Raw genomic sequence first — 27,065 nt, forward strand, 5'->3', positions numbered from 1 at the left:
TGAAAATCTCACTATTTGCAGTTGTTCTTTGAGTTTTAGGCATTTTCGCTATAAAGGTCCTAAACAGTACACAAATCACATTACTCTCCTGCCTAACATTTTTCAGTGGTTACTCAACAACTGTAGGATAACAACCTCCTTCCAATGGCACACAATAGCCTCTGATCTGGTCACTACCAATCTGTCCATCTCATATTTCTCATAACCCTTTTCCCAATCCCTTTCTCTCTAATCCATAGTCCAACTATGCAAAGCTACCTATTGCTCTCCTGATGTTCTACACTGGGCCAGTCCTGGGGCCTTAGTATGTGCTTTCCTGTTTCTCAGGCTGTCTTCCCAACCCTTATATACACAACAGTATTCTCCTATGAAGACCTTTCTAACTCCCCCCCCCCCCCCATACTCCTTTTTTTCCCTATATTTTACATGGGTTTCTGCTAAAGCCCATAAACACTTATTGGACTTACTTGTTTAAATGTCTATTGCTTGCTGTCTGAAACTTACTTTAAAATAGCCACCCACATGACTTAAAACAAGACAAATGTATTATTTCATGGTTCTGAAGGCAGGAAGTCCAAAATGAGGCAATTAGCAGTGCCTCACTCCTCTGAAAGCTCATGGAAAGAACTCTGTCTTGTCTCCTCCAACTTCTGATGGCCCTCCTCCCTGTGGCTCTGGTGACTTCTCCTTTTTTGTCTCTTATAAGAACACTGGTCATTGGATTTAGGGTCCACAATCCAAAATGATCTTCATTACATCTGCAAAGACCCTTATTCCTAATAAGGTTATATTCTCAGGTTCTGGGTGAGCATATATTTGGGGGCCCACTATTCAACCCATTACAGATTCCTTGTTCTAAAGGGTAATAGATGCTAGAGAGCATGAGACTTGGATGAGCTGGGCAAAAGGGCAAAGCTTGCATACAAAACATATTCACTATGTCAGTACCCATGCTAAAAGAATTTGAGGAGGTGGTGGGGAGAGACTTTACACATGCATAAAATATATAAGTCTATTCATCTGGAATTTCAATTTTCATTCAGCATGAACACTTTCAAGGTTATTAAAAATTCAATTTTATCCAGATATTTTGGACTTTTCGATAATTACAACAAAAGTGAGTGCCTACCAATGGTCTATTATCACACCACATCTTTCCTGATTTGTATATGATCATAGTTGACCTTTGCAAAAAAAAGAAAAAGAAAAATTAAGTCTAGTTTATCTTTTGATAATAACACCTATAGTAAGCTATCACATTATTCCATTGTAAATTGTTTTAAAAAAAAAACCACATCAGGGAGGTGTAAAGGTAGTTCAGTGGTAGAATTCTCACCTGACAAGCAGGAGACCCAGGTTTGATCCCCAGCCCATGTACTCTCTGCCCCTCCCCCCAAGAAAAAGATTCAACAAATGATGTTGCAATAATGGGATAGTCACATGGAAAAAGAATGAAATGTGACCCCCACCATAGAGCATACAAAAAAAAAAAATTCCATACTATAAATGAGCATATACTCCCTACTTACGCCTTAGTTTGGGAGAACAATGCTTTAGAAGAGCATGACGAAACTGGGTGGACACCTGTCCCTTCTGTTCCTTAGGAGTTAAGTACATAGGACCCCAACTTCTCATGTACTGCCTCTCTCTGTGCCCTTTCTTTCCCTCAGTCCCTGTCTCCTGCTTCAGAACATGATAAAGCCTTCCACATTGGCATCATTTTTAAATTTAAAGAAAGTGACAATTGGGTTACACAAAATAGCATAAAGAATTAGAACTGACTGAGGTGCAAAAAATAATACTTCAATCTATTTTCAAAGTTTAAAGGAAAAAAAATTGTCCAAACTTTTTATAAAAGGCATATTCTCCAATATAAAAAAGCCATTTTCAGGTTGAAGAAGCCTCAGGGCATTCACCAACTAAAACACTTAGATTAATTGACAGTAGCAGTAATAGCATGTTTTGTTTTGTTTTTTTTTAAAAGCTAGTTGTAAAACAGAACAAAATGGAATACTCAGTTTATACCGTAAGCAAACTTGATTTTGACAATGAAATATGGGAATGTCTAAGACATGAGCAGTCCATGAAAAATGGTTTGCCTCGGGACTTGGTCAAGGCCAGCTTAATTTAAGTTTTCCTCCCCCACTTGGTTAGTCATTAAATTTGGGAAAGCATTTTGGAATTGGATCTGAGAAAAAGACATTCTGGCCAGTATCATAAAGCTGGCCAATATCATAAAGCTGGTTATTTAAAGAAAAGCTAAGCTGGTGTCTTTCTTTTTGGTTCCAAAGAATATGAAACCAAGGCTCTTCTGTGATACTTGAAAAATACTCTCCATCTTTTTAAGTGTGGGTTTGAAATAGTTGGTTTTTAAGGATAGCATATTTTATGCATATTCAACTGCCACGCAAAGCACAAAAAGGATTATGGATTTTCTCTTCAATGGAGCACTACATGGTTCCCTGAATAGCAATTTTCTAGAAGAGCAATTAAATATGGCATATTCTACACATGTTTTCCTGACACTACAGTGTCTACCTGCAACATAAACTTTGAAACACAGGTGAAGTCCTAGTTCTTAGAAATAACCTCACTTCTACCACTGAACTAACAGAATCAATTCAAGATATTTTAAAACAAAGAGTGAAAATGTTGGAAATTTTGGAGCAGTTAATAGTTACATTCTATTATTTTTGCCAGCTTTTTACAATTACATCATGGATTTGTATCGACTTTTTTTTTTTTTCACATGGGCAGGGACCCGGGATCAAACCCGGGTCTCCGCCATGGCAGGCAAGAACTCTGCCTGTTGAGCAATCATGGCCCACTCTGTATCGACTTTTGCAGTTCTTTTTAACTAGAATATTCTTCCCTTTCATCTCTGCCTATCCAAAGCCTGTTAGCGTTCAAGCCTCAATTCCAACACTGCCATCTCCATGAAATCCTTTCTGATCACCTCAGCCAAAAGCAGTTCCTCCTTCCTGTGGATTCCTTTGTCACTTTATTTCCACCCCTCTAATTTGGATATTACATCTCACTGTATGTTAGAATTGTGCCTGAGCAAGTTTTCAATTCAACGGTCTATAAACTAGGTGGGAGCAGGGACTCTTTTACCCATTTATGTTTTTCACATAGCACAGTATGATATCTATATTGTTTGATATCTACTTGTTTGATCAAGATGACATCACTGCTAAAGCTAAACACCAAAAGAAGTAAAATCAATGTTTTAAAACTCATAGTCTATACTCAAGACTCAGAATCAGAATGCTGAAGCTTTGAAAGTCAGCATTACCCCATTCGGCAGCTGTTAAAAAAGGTGAAGTGATCAGAGTTTAGTAGAGATATGAATGAAGTTGATCTGGATAGGACGAAGGTAAATCAGAATACTGGGTAAAGGATGATATGGCCCATATTTTCAAACTCAGCCTCTGTGCCAATCCAAGGGAGAGCTGTTCATGTGCAAAATTTATATTTTGGGCAGCACATTATCAAATTTAGCTAGTATGGTCAGTTTACTTGAACACCGTAATTACATGGAATCTTGAATAGGGCAGGAGATCTTGGTTTGTACAGGTTAGTATAATGCCCCAATGTATCCTGGAGTAAGTTTGGGCAGAGAATAAATAAGTATTTGCAAAGTCCTCTTGGGGTTCTGGGGAGAAAGGAGGAAATACTCAACTTCCCCATTTGAAGAATTACTGTTACGCTTGCAAGCAGTGGGGACAACCAATTCAATAGACATAGCCTGCAATCTTGCGGTTTGCCCTTATGAAATTTATACCTGTAAAGGAGAAGCTAAGCCTACTTGTAATTAAGCCTAAGAGCCACCCCCATAGAACTTCTTTCGTTGCTCAGATGTGGCCTCTCTCTCTCTCTAAGACAACTCGGCAGGTGAACTCACTGCCCTCCCCCCTACATGGGACATGAATCCCAAGGGTCTAAATTTTCCTGGTAACGTGGCACCTGACTTCTGGGGATGAGCTGGGACCCAGCATCATGGGAATGAGAACGGCTTCTTGACCAAAAGGGAGAAGAGAGAAATGAGACAAAATAAATTCTCAGTGGCTGAAAGATTCAAACAGAATCAGGAGGTTATCCTTGTGGTTATTCTTAACACATTATATAGATATCTCTTTTTGGTTTATGGTATATTGGAGCAGCTAGAGGACAATAGCTGCTCCAACAGCTATTGGAGCAGTTTCAGTACCTGAAACTGTTGAACTGCGTTCCAATAGCCTTGATTCTTAAAGAAGATTGTATAGCCATATAGCTTTTACAGTGTGACTGTGTGATTCTGGAAACCTTGTGTCTGATGCTTTTTTTATCCAGGATATGGACAGATTAGTAAAAAATACTAATGATAAAAAATAAATAAATAATAGAGGGAGATAAAGCGTAGTCTGAAATACTGTGGGTCAATGAGAGGGATGAGTAAGGGGTATGGGATATATGAGGGTTTTTTTTCTTTTTATTTCTTTTTCTGGAGTGATGCAAATGTTCTAAAAATGATGATGATGAAGAATACGCAACTACGTGATGATGTAAGCCACTGACTGTATAATATGGTTGAACTGTACATGTGTGTATATTTGTCAATAATAATACTTTTAAAAAATAAATTAGTTTAAAACTTTAAAAACTCATATTCTGAGAAGATGGGGTGCTTAGAAAAAAATTTTCAGGTAATAATTCCTTAAAAGTAAATTTTAAAAACCTGAAACACCAGTTTCCATTAAATTACAAGTTCCGAAAAGCCAGACCCCTCATTCTTTGACCTCCCACAGGTCCAAGATCAGAGAATTGTGGTTTATTAGTTTTACAGTCATTTTGGGATTCAAAAATATAACTGTCTACCAAGTCAATGTTACAGTTTACATGGCTCTATTTACCATTATAGAAATATTTGGATTTGAATTTGTATAAGCATTGAGATCCAATGCTCATACAAATCCAAATATTTCTATCATCTTGATGGGTCTTTCTAGAGACTCCAGGAATCAAATATATTCATGGTCCGTACTACCATTAAGTGAAGCACCTTCATATTGTAAACAACAAAAGAATCTTGTAGATTTTATTTCCTATTCATATAAGCAAAACATATATGATGAGAGAGAAGCATTCATTATAAAGAATCATCAATATCAGGGTCTCACTACAGTATACTTAGATTATTCATTATATATACATCTCTTTTTCTTATGTGAGTATTTTCAGTTTAGCTACATAGTACTTATTTCACATAGAAAAGTGGGCAGGTAGGTAAAGCTACTCATAACTATTATATTCTTTCTCTTTCTGTCCTTTTACTTTGCACTTTATCTCTTATCAAAAGTAAGATTATTATTCTATAGTGGGAAACTACACTTCAATAAAATTTGACTTTTTAAAATTTGAAACAATATAGTTTAAATACATTGTATATCTCGGTTTATTTCTCAGTAATGGGGAGATTATTTAAATAGTTATGAGAAAATAGTTTCCTGTTCATTAGCAATAAAGACTTTCTTGTTATTTTTTACTATCACTGAGAATCCAAAGGGTTCCATAGAAAGCTTTAGCTTGTTTCAAATGTAAGAGTATATTTTGTCTCCCACTCAACCTTCTAAGGAACTTAAGAGCTAAAATTACCTAATTTTGTTCTTTTCCCTGAATGTCAGTTATATGACACCCCAGTACTCCCCTTGGCTCATCCACCCCACCATCACCCTGAGACCTAAGCTCCTTCCTCAGGTAGATGTCCCCATCAGAATCCTCCATCTGGAACTGGGCCAGATGGAGGTCAATTTTCTCACTGAGGACCAAGGGATTGCCATTGCTGGCTGTGATTTGGCAGCACTTTTCATGGTATCAGTGCTTAGCTCGTTCCATGCTTTCTGCAGGCCAGGAGGCCCAGGATACAAAACAGCTGAACGATCATGACAAACTAGACAATCAAATTATAAATCCAAGCTCAGTCAGTTACTACCTCTGGGCCAGTCACTTAACTCTTTTGAGACTCAGTTTCCTCACCTATAAAAAGTGGTCTATACCATACTGGTCTTTATTACGTGAGTTAAAATGAGATAATGTATATGAAAGGAATCCCCAAAGTAAATATGCATGTTACATAGCTGAGTATTCTGACCTAGATGTACTGGTACTTAATGGAAATACTTTATTGGTATAGTGTAGTTATATGCAAAGCTTATTATGTTCCTACATGTTTCAATGCTCCTGTTGATAGCCAGAATAAACTTTAAATGTTGATGGAATAAATAAGCAAATAAATGATGTGATTTCAGTGAAGTGAGGAAAATCCTGATATTTATGATAAATCCTTTTTCACATGCTGGTTAATACCAACAACTCTATTAGAAAAACATTTATTTTAACTTAAGATTTTCATTTCTGTAAAAAAGTTCATATCCTTGCCCCTGTTCCCTTTGGTATAAACAAAGGACCAGAAAATCTCTTTGGCCAAGTATGAGGAAGGGAGATTCGGTCCAAAAAAAGTAGCAAGATGGAAAAGTGTTTGATCCACTATTTATATTTGAATGAAGAACAATTTCTTAATAATTTCGAAGAGTGATTCTTTAATGGTGGAATCTGTGACATCAGAAACTGCATGGACGGGGAAGGGCATGGACATGTGAGGGCCAGAGGACACTCTACGAGTCACCCCAAACCATGTCATCAGGGAGACTCTGTCACTCCCTAATGGTGATCTTGGACTTTCACAATCACTCTAAGTCTGTTTTCACATCTATAAAATGGGTATAATCATAGTGCTTTCCTCATAATATTTCTATGGAAACTAAATGAGATGATGCATAAAGAGCTTACACAGTGTCTGGCCACTAATAAGTCTTCTATAAAAGTTAGACCAATTAGCAGCAGCGTCACTACTAGTAGTAATCAAAATATAAGACAATAGAATAAATACTTCAGAAATTACCTACTTCCTTTTAAATAAAAGATTACATAATCCCTTTTATTTCACTATCAAAATAGGTTCTATGTTCCTCCATAAACCATTCTTATTTAATTTTGTATTCATGCATACTGTATTCAGGTAAAATGACTTTTTGGCTTCAAAATACTTTTTTCTGATGTAAGAGAAACTGACACCCCACTACCCAACTTCGGCTATCACAAACTAATTGCATACATCTGTTTGATAATGTTATCTCCTCGTAATCCAGATTGGCACACGAAGGACAGGACTAGATTTCTAGTTGCCTTCCAGTTTGAAATTGAAGCTACAACTAATGGGCTGTTGAAAACCCTGAGGGCCACAGCTGTCTTAAGTGGAAATAGCCTCTAACTGAAAGCTAAACTACAGCTGTTAATTAATTAAGAATTCTCCCGTCAACTCTATTCAGAGGTTCCTGTGCTCAATCAAAGTTAGTAGTAACAAGAAATAACAGAAAGAAAGAAAATTAAGATTAACAATTTGGAAATTTCTGACACTCCATTGCATCAGTTGATTTGGATCCAAAAACCGAGGATTTTTGTTTTGTTTTGCTTTTAGCCACTTTTAAACCAGAGCCACTTTATTAAATCAACATTCATAATGGAAATGCCAGAACAACCTTTAACTTTCAAAGTTACAACTTGGTCCCAGTATAATTAACTGTAAATAACTCAGAATCAGATATTAACAAACCTTTCTTTTTCTCCTCAATTTAATGCAAAATAGTTGTTCAAAAATGATTTCTTTTGTACAGGCCCAATAGAAGATGATATTTTAAAACATTTAAAATGCACCCAAAAAGCTCTACAACATTAGTTTTCTTAAAAGTGTTTTCTTAAATTTTCTTCTTGAGTATTTGCATATAAAGGACCCTCCCATGTCTGTTCTGTAAAATGAAGTAATATAATTAGAAATAATCTTCAGATGTGAGTTTTAGATTTTCCATGGTGGTTTCTGTTGTTTAAGGGAGTTGTCTGTAGCCTTGGATTTGTTTAGATTTCACTTTCCCTCAGATTTCTCTGGCCTTTTATGTGACTGAAAAAAACAAAGTCCTGGAGGCTTCCCAAGAATGCCGCTGTGTGTTTTACAGGAGAACTCAAACTACCATGTCTGAATAAAGAACAAAAACAACAACAAAGGGAATGACATATTCCCTAAGTCTTGATGAAAGCTAGAACATTAGGAAGTTTTTGTACCAAACAGAAAGATAAATAAATAAAAGTATTAAACTAGCATTTGTTCACAGAATGAAGTCAAACTATCACAAAGAGGCAGCTACTTCTGACTTGAAGAGATGACTTTTTTCTTTGCCCAGAAACTTTTCTGTCACACCACTTACACAGCCCCATATTTCAAGGCTAACCTTAAATCCCACTTTCTCCAGGATACCAGTCCAGCTAAATTAATTTGTCTTTCCCCCTGAACTTGCCCGTGTAGTACTTGTACTATCAATATCTTTCATCTAGGGACCTAATTAATCATCCAGTGCCCTGGTATTATTATTTCACTGTTATTTATTTGCTTTATTTGTCTACCAGGGTCATTTTGCCCCGTGTAGATTATATATTTTCAGAAGGAGTAATCCTAACATCAAACTTCCTAGCTGTGTGACTAGGACAAATAATTTACATGTCCATTGGTATTCCAAAGAATAGCTAACAATCATTGAACACTTACAATGGCTCTAAATCTTTAAAGGTTTTAACTCATTGGAACCTCATACCCATTATTATTAGCTTCATTTTATAGGGGAGGAAACAGATGGCAAGAGGATAAGAAACTTTCCCAGTGTTACACAACTTCAGGCAGGCAGGCAGCAGAGCCTGCCTGCTCAACTATTAAAGTGTGTTGCCGCTTATAAAATTTACCTCATAGAGTTAAGGATTAAACAAATTAATAAATTTAAAGCATTTGAATATATTTAATTGTTAAATATTAAATTTAAAAAAATGGTTGACATGGTAAGCACTCAATAAAAGTTCACTGAATCAAAAAAATAAACAAATAAAAAATAAGAAAAAAAAGTTCACTGAATCATGTTTACACTCATGCCATGATTTAGGCTCCAAACTCTTACAACTAATTTAGACAAAAATCAGGCATATAATAACTTAGTGTGTGCCAACACAATCTCTGCCCGCAGGAAAGCTTATACTTATTATGTAGGAAATACACACATACAAAAATTTCAAAAGCAAATCAGTATTAAGAGTACACTCAATGAGAAAAAGCCCATTAGAGCTTCAGGTGTCAAGTACAGATTCCCCTCAGCCATCTCACAGAGATGTATTGAACAGGGGTTTGGATAGCTGTATTTTATCAATTCACCCAACTAAATACCTCATAAACCACATGTTAAGTAAACACATTATATGGACCACACTTGAATAAATGCCACATTTTTATGGTATTTACAGTAAGACTTTCCTGTATATAATGAGGCACTTGCTGAGAAATTCAGAGGAAGCACAGTAAAGAAAGATGGGTATAAAGTGGGGACAAGCTCAGGGACAGCTTCACAGAGAAGGTAGACTTAGAATTCTAAAATGAAGACATTAATAATTTACTCTAAAACTCATTCTCCAGCTTATAATATGAATCAGAAAAACTAATAATATTAAAAATTTATCACTCTCACCATGTTCTCTTAGGAGCTCATATGTTCTAAATATTAATAAAATGAGTCTTAAAACCCTCAAAACTGAAAAAATGTAGAACTATTAAACTTTACCATCAGGGAATTCCCTCATACTGTGTCAAAGTTTAAGGACACCCAAATCGATAGGCCAAATCCATGATCTTGAGGATTACTCTTGTGAAGTTTATGTGAGTAGCAGAGAAGTTTAACCTACCTATAGGTATCCCTAAGAGTTACTTCTAGAGGACCTCTTTTGTTACTCACATGTGGCCTCTCTCTCTCTAAGCCCAACTCTGCAAGTGAAATCATTGCCCTCCTCACTACATGGGACATGACATCCAGGGGTGAAAGTCTCCCTGGCAGCATGGGAGATGACTCCCAGGGATGAGTCCAGCCCTAGCACTATGGGATCAACAATTCCATCCTGACCAAAAGGGGAAAAAGAAGTGTAACTAATAAAGTATCAGTGGCAGAGAGAGTCCAAATAGAGTCGACAGGCTACTCTGGAGGTTGTTCTTACACAAGCTTCAGTTAGACATTGCTACTTATCATAACTTGCCAAACCCCAACCAAAACCATTCCAGCCAATCCTAAAGAAACCTAAGGCAATATATAAGATTCTACAAAGGTTCCATGCACTAGAGTAACTTTCCAGAAACCTATAATCTCCAGATGGGTCCCTAGACCAGATAACTCCTGAAACCTAGATGGCCCAGCCTCTCCAGAACATCAGATAGCTCCATCTCTCTACCCCATTTTATTGACAGACTCTTCCAACATGAAAAAAGTTAGAGTGATCATAGCCCAAATACCCCTAAAAAGAGGTACAGAAAGATCAAAGGTGATGGTGGAGTTATACAGAGAAGATAGGATTTAACAAATGATATGATTGCAGAATGATTAAATTGGTATCTCTTTTACTCTCCCATATCTTAGAGTAGCTAGAAATAAAAACTAATATTGTGGAATTGTAACCCATACCAAACTCTGAAATATGTTCTATATTGTAGACCACAACTAATTGTGGTCCTATACTGTGAAATTTATTGCTTTTTTTTTTGTATATGTGTTATTTTTCACAAAAAAAGAAAAAAAGTCCATTGTAATTATAAAAGAAAATATTCCTTCTAGCCTCCTATATTCTGGAGCAGCTAGATGGAAAACTCTGAGAGGATCATATGGCAGCCCATGACAAACTCTGGGATCTGTCCTGAAACTATTTGTTTTGAAAAGAGTGCATTGAAAACTATTACTTCTTTCTTTCTTTGCTTTGTATATATATAATACAATTTAAAAAGTTAAAAACAAACAAAACCCTCAGAACTGTTGTGAGCAAGAAAAGTCGAGTATGTAAATAGACCTGAACTGTCTGTAATTATATAATGTATACATGTATTCATTCATTCATTCCTTCACTTGTTCATTCAGTCCACACACGTTTATTAAACATATAATCCGAGCACAGTGTAAGGCCTTGGGAATAAAAATATACTCACAGTTTAATGAAGAACAAAAATGAAGCATATAAAGGTCTTCCATGAAACACACACTATATAGTAGAGATAGGTAGACTATACATTACAGAGAGTGCTCAGGGAGGACATGGTCAACAGCATAAGTGGGGAGAATCCCAGAAAGGAATAATAATAAAAATTTCCTCACAGTCAAATCTAGTGGCTGCTGCCTCTGATGCTATTGAATACTTCCCACTTGAAGTTTCCTTCTCCCAAAACTTTTGTGATGCAACCCTGAATATTTTTGCCTCTAACTAATGTTTTTGCCCAATAATGAGATGATCAATAGATAGTAACTATATTGCTTCAGCAAGCTTTTCAAGGGGAGGAACTTCCCTTTCTTTCATGATGTTTCATGCCCACACCCTTTGTGCACCCAGGGGATGTCCTATGGGGAGGAACTTCCCTTTCTTTCATGATGTTTCATGCCCACACCCTTTGTGCACCCAGGGGATGTCCTATGGGGAGGAAATTCCCTTTCTTTCATGATGTTTCATGCTCACATCCTATGTGCATCCAGGGGATGTCCTATAGCTTTATATTGGGATCATAAGTTAATTATGAAATTAACTATAGTAAAATCCTGTTTGAAAGTTTAAGTAGTTTGTAGGAGTATAAACCTGATCTACTTATCAGAATATCTCATGATGATTAATGAATTGGACAGGATGGGAATTTCAGTATTCTTTAAGTCGGAAATGTTTGGTATTCCTCTGTTTAACTATTTTGCAGGCCAGGGTAAGTCTCAGGTAATATGGAAAGCTTTTTTGTTCTTGATAAAAAAAAAAAATCCAGAATTTATCATTTTTTGTCTTTCTAATTTTAACTAATTATCCAACCATTTTTCCAGGTGGGTGGCTTAAAATAAGGTATTACCAAAAATGTAAATCTATACCTCAATCATACAAGTAAAATATCCAAGCTATGTTTCTCTCTTCTCCAAGCACAAAACACCAAATGACAATAAAAATTGTGGAACACTTAAGTTATTACGGATCAGATTTTTTTCAATAATATTTGCATCTTTGCTTTTTGTAAATTATTAAGAACTTGGGACTCATCTACAATCATAAAGAAATACTCATCATATTTGAAAAGTTTATAAATGAATTAAGAAAAAATTTTTAGTCCAAGTTTTTGAAATATGAATATATACTAACAGAAAATAGATCCTTGCTTTGTATTATATATTCACCTCTCAAGTAACAAATACACAATCGTTAATTATCTGTGAACTAACATTAAGCAAATTTAACCAAGATAATATTAGCATCTTTTTAGCTATCTTTTTTAGACTCTGAATTGCATTTGGTCTCCTATGCTACAATTAGTAAGTAACATAAGTATAAGAAATATAGTTTCTTATATAGTAACATAACTATAAGAAATATAGTAACATAACTGAGCAATAATTGAGCAATGGGTGAACAATGAACAAGCTAATTACTTATACAATCATTAACGAAATGTGCAATAAGACTTCTAGAACTCATAATTAGACAATTTATCATTTAGTTACTGCCTTCTACTGTACGCTTTTCAAACTGAATTAATGTAAGGTTTTCTTTTCTTTGTTTCAATCTGCTTATGGAATTGATTTATTTTAAAGAAATTAATTTTTTAAAGTAAAATCAATTGTAATAGTTACCAAACATATGCACAAATACATTTATATGGATACATATTTTTAAAAACATAGATTAGGAAACCATTTCTACTCCTCTTATGACAGTTTCTAATAATATTGCATTTTAATCTTCTTCAAAATCTTGTAATTAGAAATAATTCTACGTTACTTTCTTGTCATTTCTCGTCTCTGAAAGAAATCTCATTTCACAATTTTCCTATTCAGGCTCTGTGTACGCTAGTTTTGTTATAAGCAAACTTCTCCTGAACTAAAAAAAAAAAAACCTTATTTTAATTCCCAGAAGATTTAGCCTTCTCTATTTTCTAAATCGGAGCTGTTAATATGGTAGCCACTATCCACTTAAAATGTGGCTAGTATGAACTGTGATATACTGAGAGTGTAAAGAATGCACTGTATTTTGAGGACTTCTTGCAAAAAAAGATTAAAATATCTCATTTGTAATTTTTATATTGATTACATGTTAAGTGCCAATATTTGTAATATATTTGGGTAAATAAGCATATTGTTTCTTTTTACTCTTCTTCTTTGGTGAGTTTTGGCAATTTATAACTTTCAAGGAATTGACCCCATTCGTCTAAGTTGTTGAATTTATGTGTGTAGAGTTAATAGTATTCTCCATTATATTTTTAATGGTTATGAGGTCTACCGTGATGCTCATCTTCCATGACTGATGTTGGTAATTTTTATCTTCTTTCTTTTCTCAGTCTAGTTAGAGGTTTATCAATTTGATTGACCTTTTCAATGAATCAGCTTTTGGTTTTGTTGACTTTATCTGTTGTTCTTGTTTTCAATTTCATTGAAAATCAATTTCAATGATTTCTGCTATTATTTTTATATCCTTCATTCTGCTTGCTTGGTTTTAATTTGCTCTTATTTTGCTAGATTCCTAAGGCAGAAGCAGATTATTGATTTAAGATATTTATTCTTGGGTGGGCCACAGGGGCTCAGCGGCAAGAATGCTTGCCTGCCATGCCAGAGGACCCAGGTTCGATTCCCGGTGCCTGCTCATGTAAAAAAAAAAAAAAGATATTTATTCTTTTCTAAATAAGCATTTAATGCTCTAAAATTCGTATGTGGCTACCAGAAAATTTAAAATTACATATGTGACTAGCATTATTTAGCTCTATTCATTGCTGTTCTAAGGAGTCTAACACACTTGCAAAGTGTTTTCCCCACACCTCTGCTGAACCAAAAGCTTTCAGGAAGCTGTCAGGAATATCCTTGCAGTTTGGATGTCTCTAGTTCCATTTATGTAAAAATTTGGGATATGTTTTGAGTCGACTCAAAGTAAAAAATAGGCCCTATATAATGGAATTTGAGAGTCTGTGGTTTCTCAGAGTTCACTTTCTATCCACAGAGTAATTAGACTTTAAAGAAAAGCAGACAGCCATCTAGACACCGTAAGTTCTGGAGCCAAAAGATGAGACTGTTCTCTTGCCTTTTCTTTTTCTGCCTTCTAACTTCACTGGCTTACTCAGTGCCTGAAATATATACCATGGAAGCCTGAAATGTGTCCTGTGGCCTGAACACTGGGCTTTAGTTTCCTCACTCTGCCATGCACTTTTGAGCAACTGCACCTGTGGGGCCAAGCAGTAGGGAGGATAGAGGGAGAAAAAAGCAAAGCAAAGTCACCTCACACTCTGAGGGACCACAGTTCCTCTGGTCAGAAAGAAAGGTTTTCCTCTCTCAGAGGTTCAGGAAACTGCCTAGCTGTTTATATCTTCACCACACCACTGCCACCGTTGCATGGCCAGGCCTGGGACAGGGAGGGGAAAAAACAAAAACCCCTCTACACTGACCCTTGGGAGTTTCAATTCTGTTTCTCAGACCTGAAGGGGAGGACTTTTTTGGAGTTTTTTTCCTGCATATCTGTAATACCCTTGAGTGTGTTGACTTGCCTTTGAAACTAGGCTGGGCTATTCTAGAGGTGGAAATGAGGATACTGCAGGTTTGGAAGCACTTGGCAATCTAATCTCTTTTCCTAATCAACCTGCTAGTAGTTACTTCGCAGCCTTCTAAGCAGACATGAGTACTGCCCGGAGCTTATAGTTGTATTTGCACGAGATAAATGAAATGTGTTTGTCCAATCTTGACTGGAACTGGAACCAGTACTTATTTTTTTTTTTCTTTTTTTGCAGGCACCGGGAAACCAGTGCTTAATTTTAAGATAATTTTTTAACAAAGACAGAACTTTAGTCTCACTCAAATCACTTAACCTCAAACATGCAGTAGGAGACAAATGGACTATACCTGTAATTTGGAGGGCCTAAGGACTAATAGCTAGAAGGCCTTGTCATGAGAATAATATACCCATGACATCTGAACATGTTTTGAGTTTTATATATTTATGCATTATTGTATATCTAAGTCTAAGTATACCGTTCCAAAAAGATGCATTCTGGCTACAGCTAATCTGTCAGGAGTCATAGTGACTTCAAATAGACAACAAAATACTCGAAACAAAACCCACTCAACTAATGATTACATATGAATTTATGTTTGTTCTAGAGTGGAAGGACTGGTTGCCCTCTGAATAGAATTTAAAAGGTATATTTGTATTCTAACACTTCATATTGCTAGGCAACACTGAAGACTGGGAAGTCCTATGCTACCATCTTACTGCCCACCCCCAGCTCCCAATTTATACTTCCTGTTCTGTTAGAGTTTTGTCCTGTCAGGCCAAATATCAGACTAAGACTTTTTCTGTCATTAGTAATAAGAACTCTGTGTTCCAATTTCCATGGAAAACTTTTGGTGGTAGATTTGTATCTTAAAGAAGGAATACTTTTTGAATAAACAATAGCATAGAAGCTACAGGTCCATGATCTCAAAAATGCTAGTTGTTACCTTGGCCTTTAATCCACATTTCAAATAGAAAAGTATGTGCTGCATAAGGCCCAGCCAACGTTGGCTTAAAGGCATATGATTTTATATTACAAACAAGAAGACTGGGGTTCAGCATAATATTCCATATTATGAAGGAAACATAAATTATCAATTTGCATATTTATTCCCCATTATAGGACACTGTTTCCAGTTAGTATAGTCATATTGAAAACAAGGTCACAGTAAAAGAATCTTCAAATCTATATCCTTACTAATGCTTTCATTTCCAAGGATTGATTCTTAGAAGCAAGATTGCCGGATCACTGGTCATATACATTTTACATTTTGCTCTCCAGTTTCCCAAATGGTTGTGTCAATCCAAGCCCTCACCAACAGTATAGTAGACTGCCCTCTTCCTTACATCTTACCACCATTGGGTGTTATCAGTATTTTTAATTTTCAATGGTGTGTTAGACAAATAATAGTTTAACTTTTTAGCATTATTGTTTCATTTCTCATGCTGCTATTGATGTTAAACATCTTTCACATATTTATTAGTGATTTGCCCCTCTTCTGTGAATTGTCTACTCATATTCTTTGGCTATTTTTATTAGTTTATTTGTCCTTCCTATAAGTATGAAGGAATATAACCCTTTGATTATCATGCGAATTACACTTATCCTTTCCACATTGCAACTTTCCCATCGTGGTTTCAATATATTGTGGGTTGGCATAAGAAATTAAATGGGAATTTTGGGGAGTTTTGAAAAAAATACAAAACAATTGCTGCAGTTGGCCATCATTATGGTGTTAATGAATCGACCATAGGCATAACAAGAAAAAAAAGAGAAGGGAATCTCCGAAGCTTTTGCTGCAGCTACACCAACAACTGAAAAGCATTTGTATAACCACACAATCCATGTCTCTTCCACATAGAAAGTGCAACATTCTTTTGCATGCAGGATTGTTATAAAGAAGGCATTCAAGTAGACTCTGACATCATATATGAAAAGGCTAAGTCCTTATATGATTTCCTAAAGGAAAATGAAGGTGAAGGGTCTACCTCTATGGATTTTCAGGCCAGCAAAGGCTGGTTTGAAATTTTTAAAAAAAAGGTTTAGGCTATACAATGCAAAGGTAATGGGAGAAGCAATGTCTGCCAGTCAAGAGGCAGCTAGGAAGTTTCCTGGAACCATGAAGAAATTGATGGAAGATAGTACTAAGGGAGAGCCAAAATATTTTATGCTGATTTTCCAGATTGTTGAGGAGCCATGCCCCTAAACCCCCAGGATGTGGAAGGGAGAACTGTACAAATATTTTTCTGCCAGTCTTTTTTTTATTTTTGTTCTTTACATTGGTCTATGATGTCTGGAAAACTCATATTCATCTTTATGACAGCTCAAATATCACTTTCTTTGTTAAGGATCCCCTGGCTTCCCTGGCAGAATTACTCATTCCTTCCAAAATATACCCATAATATTTTGTGCATATCCCTGTGTGTTAAAATATAATTACACATATTTTCCTTCTGAACAAGAAACTACATTAGAATGCAAGTCAAATGGACTAATATTATGCTACATATAATATATAGATAGATAGATATCTTTGAATTTGTTTTTATTCATATTTCAAAATACAAATCATTTACAAACCAGAATTTTCTTCTTGCTATTATTTATTAGTATCATGCCTTCTTTCATTTTAGAGAATCTTAGTTCTACTTCTTTTCCATCTCTGCATCTCTTGTTTTCTTCTGCCTGTACTTTTCTTAATAAGTGCTGCCTTCAAACTCCCTCAAGGATTTTGGTAGTGCCGTCTGCTCCAGTTATTTATTGCTGTTTAACAAACATCCCCCAAAATAGTGGCTTTAAACAACAATCATTTATTTTTTGCACAAATCTCAATTTGTGCAGGGCTCAGTGGGTCTCCACACAGGTCAGCTAAGCATTGATTTCCAAGATGGCTCACTCACAATACTAGTAAGTTGGTTGGCTCTGAATTTGGTTCTCAGTGCTGTTGCTAGGGAGCCTCAATCTTCAATGCACTCTCTACTGTGATGACTGACTTTCTTACGAGTTAACTGGGTTCCAGGAGTGACCATTCCAAGATACAGTAAGTAAAAACTGCCAGTCTCTTGAGACCTGGATCTAGAAACTGGCACAGCATCATTTATGCTGTATTCTATTGGTCAAAGCTGTCACAGCTTCTGTCCAGTTTCAAGTGAAGGGACACAGAACCCACTTTTCAAATAGAAAGAAGGCCAAAGAATTTACAGCCATCTTTAATCTACTAAAATCTCCATGTGTACTGGGTCCTTCCAAAGTTGTCAAAAGAGTTGTCAGTATTTGCTGTACCCAGGCCATGCTCTGTTCCTTGCAGAAATGTGGAGGATGCCTCTCTCTCTCACCCTGACTCTGTGTCCTGATCACAAAGTATTATGCATGCCTTGTTTCATACCCCCTTCAGCTTCTACATACAGAAATCCAACCTTGGCTGTCAAGTCAGGTCAGGATGAAGATATGAGAGTGTTATCTCCAAATTCCTACTTTCCAGTCTCAGTCCCTACAAATTTTCTACTGACAGAATCCCTTCCTCTCTAAAAAATCAACACATATAAACAGTTCATCCGATACTTTCATACTCTGAATTCTTGCTTAAACTGAATTGGTAACAAATTATTTGCAATATTTGCAATATCACATGTTAAACCCCATGGCTGAGAAGCCTATTGCCATGGACCCTCTAGACCTCTTAACCAGCTTCTAGCACTTCGATTTCTAAAAACAATATTTTACAAGACTATCGAAGTCATTTTGCAAACCTAAGGAATGCTATTCAAATACGAGCGCCTGGATCACTCCACAGCTCCATACTATTCACTAGAGTTTAACATCAAAGAAAGGAAGCTTCCTCATAGATTCAGAAAGTGCCAAGTGAGACAGAAAAAGCCACCAGGAACTTTTACTGTTTCAGACCTGAGAAAATGTTACTTTTGTTTTCTGATGGAAAATGTTTTACAAGGCTATCTTATTATGTCTTTACTCATTACCTACTTTGCAAAGCCTGTGAGAGAGACTAAACTGCCTCCTGCCTCCCACTCCCCTGACTCCTGTCTTCTTCCCACCTTATTCCAATGACCTTGTTCAAATGATCTGTGAAAAGTGGGACAGGAACTTTATAAGGACAGAACACCAAAACATAGGTTCCTTTAACCCATGAATTGCAATTCGGGCGGTGCCATTTAATCGTAGCCTTCTCCTCCCCAGATTCCTAACCGATTGAGAAATAGACATCAGGGTCAAACAAGAAACAAAATACTTGTTCTTACTATCGGTAAAGCTGGAATGGAGGATGGCTTTCTAATTTTTCTCCCTGAAATCTAGACCTCAGCACCTACTGTGAGGGACAGTTTTGAAGCACAGACACATGTCTGGCTGCTCTGGGCAGGCCTGTGGTAGGGACATCTGGCAGGGCCAGAGGAAGCAAAGAGGGGGGAACTGCAGCCCACGGGCAGTCGGGGTGGAGAGGAGAAAGCCCTCTAGGCTGTCTTCCTCGTGGTGGACACTCCTTCTTTAGTACTACGAATTAGGCAACACACCCCGCCTCACTTCTGTAGGGGAAAGAAAGAAAAGAGCAGAAGGAAATGGAAGCTTCTTCCTCAGCAGTTCTGGAAGAGCAAAATGTCCTAACTTTTGAAGCTATTGGAACACAGGGAAATAGAAAAACATGACTATGACTATTGTAAAAGAGTCTAGTCTTCTTCCAATATTGTCGGAATACTGTTTCAATATTGTTCTTTTTTCCCTGAAAACCACTTGCTTCTCTTCCTCTGCTTTTCCAAATATATATATATATATATATATATATATATATATATATATTTTTTTTTTTACATGGGCAGGCACTGGGAAGCGAACCCAGGTCTCTGGCATGGCAGGTGACTCTGCCACTGAGTCACCATGGCCCGCCCTCTGCTTTTTAATTTAAACCTAATTTTGTTGAGATATATTCACATACCATATAATCATCCAAAGCCAATATTATTTTAAAGGGTTCCATCACAATCAGGAAGCAAATGCTATAAAATGTCTCTAAGACGTGAAGATATAAAGTTCAAATCATAGAACTTTACTTTATTAAAATGAATCCATAGGTAAAGACCTCAGAGTAAGAGTAAAAAAAATCACTATCTCTTATTTAAGGCAAAATTTTAATAAGACTTTTAGCTTTACTATTAATATAACCTGACTATTTATAGTGCATTCATTTCTAGCTAAGTAAACAGAAATAGGACTAAAATAAGCATTCATTGGGTCAGAGATTTAGGCAGAATCAGAGAACCAATAGGTTTATGAGAATCAAATCAGAGGTGAAATTTTTGAGTGTTTTATAGTTTAAAATTCCATTCTTTACTGAATATCAAATATCACATATCCATTAACATAAGAACTGGTGGCCATGAGGTGTTCTTCGTTCTTAGAGCATTTTTCTTTTGGACAATAGTAACACAGTTGAAAGACAAATGCTGAGGAGAACGAAGTTCTCAGCAACATCCCTAAGGATTTCCAGCTCTGTTTTTCTTCCTTGAACTGCTCTGTGCCTGCAGATGCCACGCTGACAGTGGTCATGGGCAGAGAGTCTTCACCTGGCTTAATTCTCATTCCCTAATTTTTTCTTTCTCATTAGAGGAAATTTAAGTGTGGTTTGGGAATCTGGATGCCTCTTGCAAGTTAATGCTTTTTCCACATGATTATGCTTCTACCACTGAAACTAGGGGAATTTCTTTTCTCTGGACAGTCCACTGGAACTGTTTCCCTCCATTGCTGAAGGGAAAATACAATCTCTACGGGATAGCTATTAGCAACATTAGAAATGCTTAAAAAAAAAATCTGTTTCCTAAATTTTCCCCTTTATTTTTTTATTTTTATTTTTTTTTTTTTTAAAGGAAAGACAGAGAGAAGGAAGGAAGGATGGAAGAAAGGGAAACATTTTTAAACATTTTCTTGTTTTATTGTATTCTGTTTCTCCGTTTTTGTTACATGGGCTGGGGCCGGGAATCGAACCGAGGTCCTCCGGCATAGCAGGCAAGCACTTTGCCCGCTGAGCCACCGCGGCCCGCCCTCCCCTTTATTTTAAATTACTAGGTCTTGAGATAATTTTTCAATGGAATAGATTTTCTATCAAATTGAACATCTAAATTACTCTAATATATTAATTATTAACATAACACATGTGTCACTTTTTCTTTTAAAAGTAGCAAGTGCTTCCCATACATGATCACATTTTTCTTCCAAATTTCCTCATTAGGTATGTGACAGTAATTGTTATTATCATAATTTTTAAAATAAAGGTCTTGAGACCAGAGAGGCTAACTGCTTTGCCCAAATCAGAGGAGAATCAGCACCGAATCCTACACCCTCCCTACATTACTTAGCGAGCATTTGTCTTTAGAAATTAGAAAATGTAATTAGAACAAATTGCAGTTCTCTGTGCAGAGGAAAAGGACTGAAATGAACATTCATTTATTCAACTGCTAATGTCCCTATCCTTCAAAACACTCATATTAAAACTAACTTTGATCTGATAATTTTCTGCCGTAGGTTAAGGTTGTGTCTACCTAACACCATAATAACTAATACATTTGATTGATGTAGCAATCTTCCCATTTGCAAGGTGGAATTCACATTTTTGTGATTTTTAAATCCAGTCAGCAATTCTGGAACAGACCCCAGACTCCTTGATACACACACACACACACACACACACACACACACATATATATATATATCAATAACATTGGGGTCTTTTATATCTGAAAGATGCTGCTACTACTTAAAACTTCTTGGGGGTGAGACAACTGAGTTGAAGTTGGTGGGTGAGCTGGCAGAGGGTAAGGGAAATGCACATTAAGAGGGTTCTAGCTTGAGGCCTATGCAAAGCCAAATTTCTTCCCATTTGAGACCTCATGTTCTTAGACCCTCATTCAGGGAGGAAGAATAGTCCCATGATCCCATGCTATCTTATTGTAAGATCCGAAAGAGACATGACTCTCTGATCTATCTTATTCCCTTCATTTACAGATTAAAAGCTTCAAGTCCAGAGGACTTAAGTGGCTAGTCCAAAATCTGGAGAATGACAAAAAAATGACAACAAAATATTTACAATCTAGAATCACAGTACCTTCTAAGAAGGATGGATCCTGTAAATGGAAACCCTTTCCCAGCTGAGCTCCTTAATGGATTAAGGAATGTAAATTTGAATAGGCACTGAGGAGAGCTGAATTGCTCCACTTAAGAGAGCATTCTCCCTGGAGTTGTAGGCCAGGAACAGAGAAAGGATGTGGGGAAAGGCGAGGTAGCTTGAGAGACCCTGACTACCAAGACTACCACACCTCTCACAATTCATCAGTGAACCTAAAAATGGGATCTGGAGGGGGCGGGTTGGGGTTTCATGCCCAGGTTGGCAAAGGCAGTTGACAGATGTATCTAAAGGAACTGGGACACAGCGGACCATGGGAGAGTACTCTAGGAATGGGTGGAGTAGCAAGGAAATGTTTGGTTTACACAGTTCATGGAATTGGGGATTCAAGAGCTTACTCAGTTTTTGGAGTTGCTAGTTGAATTTCTCTAGTTAGTGACATAATTATAACTAAATACTAGGTCTTTTTTATTCCTGGTTTGATGTTCTTTCACCAGTAATGTTTTTCAATATACAAAGGACTTCTTGGTGACCAGAGATTTCTACCTTGAAAGACACCCCAGAGCAAGATGTCTTAAAGAGGAGAATAAGTTCTGAATTCTAATGGCCCTTTACTTCAGTATTAATTCCTTCTTTAACATCTGTCTGACACTCAATTATTTCCTCATCAAACCTCTGATCTTAGTGAAGACATTTGTTTGCCTATGAGAGTTCTTACAGGGTTTACTACGTCACAAGGCTCCATGCTCAGAAGGGGATCCCACTTGGGATTCGGTACTCTACTGTGGCTGTCTTGAGATCCTTAATAATTCTATTTTTGAATTTGTATTTTCTAAGTGAAGTCCAGGGGGCCTCAGCTCTTATGGTCCTGTCTGGAACCACCTCCCTACCTCTCACAGATGGATTCTCTCTACCATCCCCGTCTGCAACCTCCCACCCCAAACCAATGACCATAGCCCTCTCCCCTGAGAGGAGGGCTGGCTGTGGCTCTCAGGGTTGGGATTGAGCCCATGCACCCCACGTACCTAATTTGGGGTAAGGTCCAGGGCACCTGTAAGGAATGAAGACTGGCACTCCTCCACCAGTGTCCCTGTGCTGAAGGAGCCAGACTTAAATAGCAAATAAAAAATACCATGGCAGATTGAGACATGAAAGATGACGAAAGCTTTTGTGTCATTTTTAAGCAATACACATTGTCATTTTGTATTGAACTTCATAAATTTTGTAGCTGGCCCTGATTACACATCTTAACTGCCAGTTTCAAACCAACATTATTTTTATAATGTGATAAATAATCAAACATATATAAAATAATAAGTCTGATTTTACTAAAAAATATTTAGTTTCAAGGATTCTTAATACTAAGCACAAAACAAGACATTTCAGATAGTTCAACAGGGGGGAGAAAAAGAAGACTCCAAATTATTCTTGCTACCAGGTATCATTAACAATAGACAGTTTGTATCTGTTGTTGTGACTTAACAGAATAATGCATGAAATGGAAAAAATGATGGTTTTTTTTTTTTATTGAGGTAGCTCAGGGGGGAAAAGTACTTATTTTTCTACAATGAAAATATTATCCCTGAATATTTTCTATGATGTTAGGGAAAGGTGAAAAATGTATATTGTTACTTCTATTTCCTGCTGGTGTTTGCTCATAAATAAAAGTGTTGATCCATTTCTATCTGGTACCACATTAAATTGGCCATGAGGCCAGTGACATGAGAAGGAAGCCCGAGGAAGTGTAAGAAATAACTCTCACTTCTTTTTAATTTTGAATCTGGTCACATCTTAATGTCTTACCTTGAGCTTGGCCAAAAGAAGTTCATGATCCTGAAGAAGTTTTTTGGTTTCATCTTGACTGCTACCAATTTCTAAAAGATTGGGCTGTGATTCAGCCAACTGAAGTTGTATCCATTTACCACACTAAAAAAAAATTAAATAAAATGCACTTTTAGTTCCCTTTGCTCCTGCCTCTTCTCTCTCCTTTTTTTTTTAAATTCTTTCATATTGTGAACACTTTATTATTTCAATAGAGATTGGCCTTTCTTAAATTGAAACATAAAAGGTCTAATATAAATATCCTTTTTAAATTCTTAGAATAAATTCTTTTCTCTTGGCTTATTAGATTTAAATTAAAAATTATCAAATGAGGAACTTGTGCAATAAATTATGTATTATTGAATATTACAAAGTTGCAGAGTAATTCACATACCTGTATATTCTCTCATGTACTAAATTGAACTCAATAAAAATAGTGAGATTTCACTTAAGGATTTGGGTTGAAAACTGCACCATATAAGATAGCAATTTAAGCTGATTAGTGTCTTTGATTTGGCCTTGTTCATTCAACCAGATGAAGCAATTAATTTTTTATCCTATTTCAAAGATAAAACAACATTTTCCAATTTTGTCAATTATTCAATAAAGTATATAGAAAATGTGAGTAAAATTAGATGCATATGACAATTGCCGTTTGAATGCAGTTAACTTGTTTTCCACACTCAGGACACTTCCACTGCTTTAAGACATAATCCATCATTGCATTTCCCGAGGAATTGCTTTTCTAAGAAGTAACAACTGATTAAGCAAGAGGAACCATCAATAGGCATATGCACATGGATAACTGAATTACTAATAAGAAATGAGAAAAATGTGTTTCTATTCTAGAATATAATTATTGCCCTGAGACCATTTAGAAACAGAAGCCATTTAGATCAGACACTAAACTTCTATTCAAGATGGAATTTCTATTTTGAGCAGCTTGGAATTTATTTTATTTGAGAATGCCAATGAGGTAGGTAAGGTGGAGGTGGGGGGGGGTATGGGACAAGGCATCCTTAGAAACAGAATTCAATTGAAATCAAATAGTTTCTAGCAATTTTTATGATGTTTTCTTACTTTTTATGTACTTTCGATGCTTTTACATTTTATTCCCTAAATATTCTCCCTTATTCTGCTCTAAGAATGTTTCATATTTCAGGGAAAAAAAAATATTAACTGTTTTCAAATGTGTATTTGCCTCTTATCCCTAACTGCTGAAATTTGCAGTTACTCAAAGCATTATTTAAATCACAAGCAAAATGTCAATTCTTGTTATTTCTGTTTCAGGCTTTATCTCAACTCATTGCCTTTGAAAAGATTAGAGAGCAAAGGTCCTGTTTATGTGGGGCCAAGTCTCAACAGCACTGGGAAAATGGTTTTGGTGGAAAAACTTCGTATTATATTCTTCTAGAGTGAATTATTTTACTCAATGTCAAGTGCTGTTTTCAGGTTACAAATTTACCATAAAATTTGCAGCAATTATGTTAAATTAAACAGGACTTGGTGTCCATATACTGACAAAAGGCCAGAAAAGCCAATGAATTAAGTCTGGTAGGGTCCTGGAAGCAAATGGCTGGCGAATACCAGCTTGTTTGCAGGGATTCTTCTCATTAAACACTGAATTCTTTAGGTAGGAAATTGTCTAAAGCCCAAGTACGATGCTTCAGGAGTTTTGTAGGGCATTTTCACAGGGCATAAAATCATGGATGCCTTCTTTAACCTATAGATGTGTGGTCATCTTTGTGAATGGGCAAATAACTTTATACAAAACATACAGTGACCTTACGCCCCGAGCAACTTCAACTTCCTGCAGTTAAGAGCAAATCTGGCATATGCCCTTTGTACCTCCCCTGGCAGGGTCTTCATTCCTCCAACAATGTGATAAGGATTTAGTAGTGCCTTAACCACGTCAAAACCACTGCTGTGGGAGAGCGCATGTTAGCGCCTCTTACAGGGTGTACCCTGCTCTCCATCATGTTGAAAACAGCGTCACCCCAAACCTGCCGGCGCCTTCCTCTTCCCTCCTCCATCTCACCCACCCTACACCTGACTCCTCAGTCTGGCAATCATTAACATTTGAACGACAAATGCCCTGCCTTTAAAAAATGAATTGAAAGTATATGGGTAAAATTTTTATCAAGCTACAGTAGCTGTTTTCTGACTAAAAGGAAAGAGAAACTGTGGTAAATGGCTAAAGCTTAGTAGAGGTTACTCTCAGTAGCTGATTTAAAGATAAGAATATTACCTTCTATATCCTGTGTACTGCTGATTGCCTGGAGTGGACTTGAGGGTTATCAAAGAAGCCCAAATTCACACCGAAATAAAAGAAAGTAGTTACTTACCTTTATGACAGCAATAATGATTTTGGAGTCCCCAGCCTGCACAGCTACGGAACTGACTGTTGTCGTAGAAAACTCCACACCAGGACTTCCTTGGCTGGACATGGTACTTTAGAACCAGAGTTTATACTTTGGGCAGCCTCTCGGTACAGCTGCGTGTCTGCTGGTCATTTCAGAGGGCAACCATCAGGGTTACTTGGATTCATTCAGGGAAAGAGCTCAGCTTGCACTGGTTATGCTGCCAAAAGGAAAGAACAGGAGGTTAAAAATAGACAATCCCATTGAGTTTATCATGAGAGAGAGAGAGAGAGGAGAAAACGGGAGAGAACTGACACACCCCTAGTATGGTAACACTAAGCTGCTGGTTATTTTTGCCATTATCTTAAATGTGGAAGACAGTTTTGAGCTCTCTGCCTATCACCTGATGCTTGATAGCAAATGGAAAAAAAAAATTTACACTCTGAAAACCCAAATTAGTTTTGCCATTGAAAGTACAGTGATAACTTTGGACATTAAAACCACCAGCAAGTCACTGATTTAGAAATCAATCTTTTCAAGTTTTTTGGAGTCAATCTAATGCATGCAAAGAAAACCACCAAAAATGTACTTTTAAAAAAAGTCTGGTATTTGTTTTAGGGTTTAGTTAAAAATTTTTGCTTAGAATACATGCTTAACATTACTCTTCTTTTCTAAAACTTACTGTTTTTTGCCGAATGAAGTTTATATGGAATGGTTCCATTTCCTTAGACCCTCAGATTTTTTAGAGATTTTTTTTTTAAATGTAAGCAGCCATTATCAATAGATACCTATCATTTTAGGATTTCTTTGTGACTGTGTACTCCATTGAACAGGGTTTTCAAATTCAGTATCACAATTACTAACAAGCAAAGTATAATATATATACTTTGTAGTTACCTACGAATCAGTTGCAGCACAAAAATGTTCTTTCTTTGACTGAAAGTCAATACTGAACTTGTAGTTTGGATCTGTGCAGAAAAATTATAGCCAACTTTGAATCAGAATCCAAGATCAGCAGATTAATCCTATTGCTAGAAATTCAGCGTGTGTCAAAAGTTGTCTGTGGTATTAAACAGCAGCTGTTGGATTCCCTATCAAA

General features: G+C 36.5%; 1 protein-coding gene across 12 annotated transcripts in view; it reads right to left on the bottom strand.

Moving 5' to 3' along the window:
• The window catches only part of CCDC141 (coiled-coil domain containing 141), a 260,019-nt gene that overhangs the window by 185,739 nt on the left and 47,215 nt on the right, over positions 1-27,065 (bottom strand). For 11 of the 12 annotated variants that reach the window (XM_077154314.1, XM_077154315.1, XM_077154313.1 and 8 more), the window contains 2 exons: positions 25,952-26,186; positions 23,589-23,711 (listed from right to left, as the gene is read on the bottom strand). In XM_077154314.1, coding sequence (XP_077010429.1) covers positions 23,589-23,711; positions 25,952-26,053 — 225 coding nt within the window. In that variant the 5' untranslated portion in view covers positions 26,054-26,186. Of the gene's footprint in view, positions 1-23,588; positions 23,712-25,951; positions 26,187-26,285; positions 26,342-27,065 lie in introns of those variants that run through there. The other variant, XM_077154310.1, reaches the window with a different exon arrangement.

The sequence above is a fragment of the Tamandua tetradactyla genome, chromosome 3, assembly GCF_023851605.1.
Source record: "Tamandua tetradactyla isolate mTamTet1 chromosome 3, mTamTet1.pri, whole genome shotgun sequence".
NCBI lineage: Eukaryota > Metazoa > Chordata > Mammalia > Pilosa > Myrmecophagidae > Tamandua > Tamandua tetradactyla.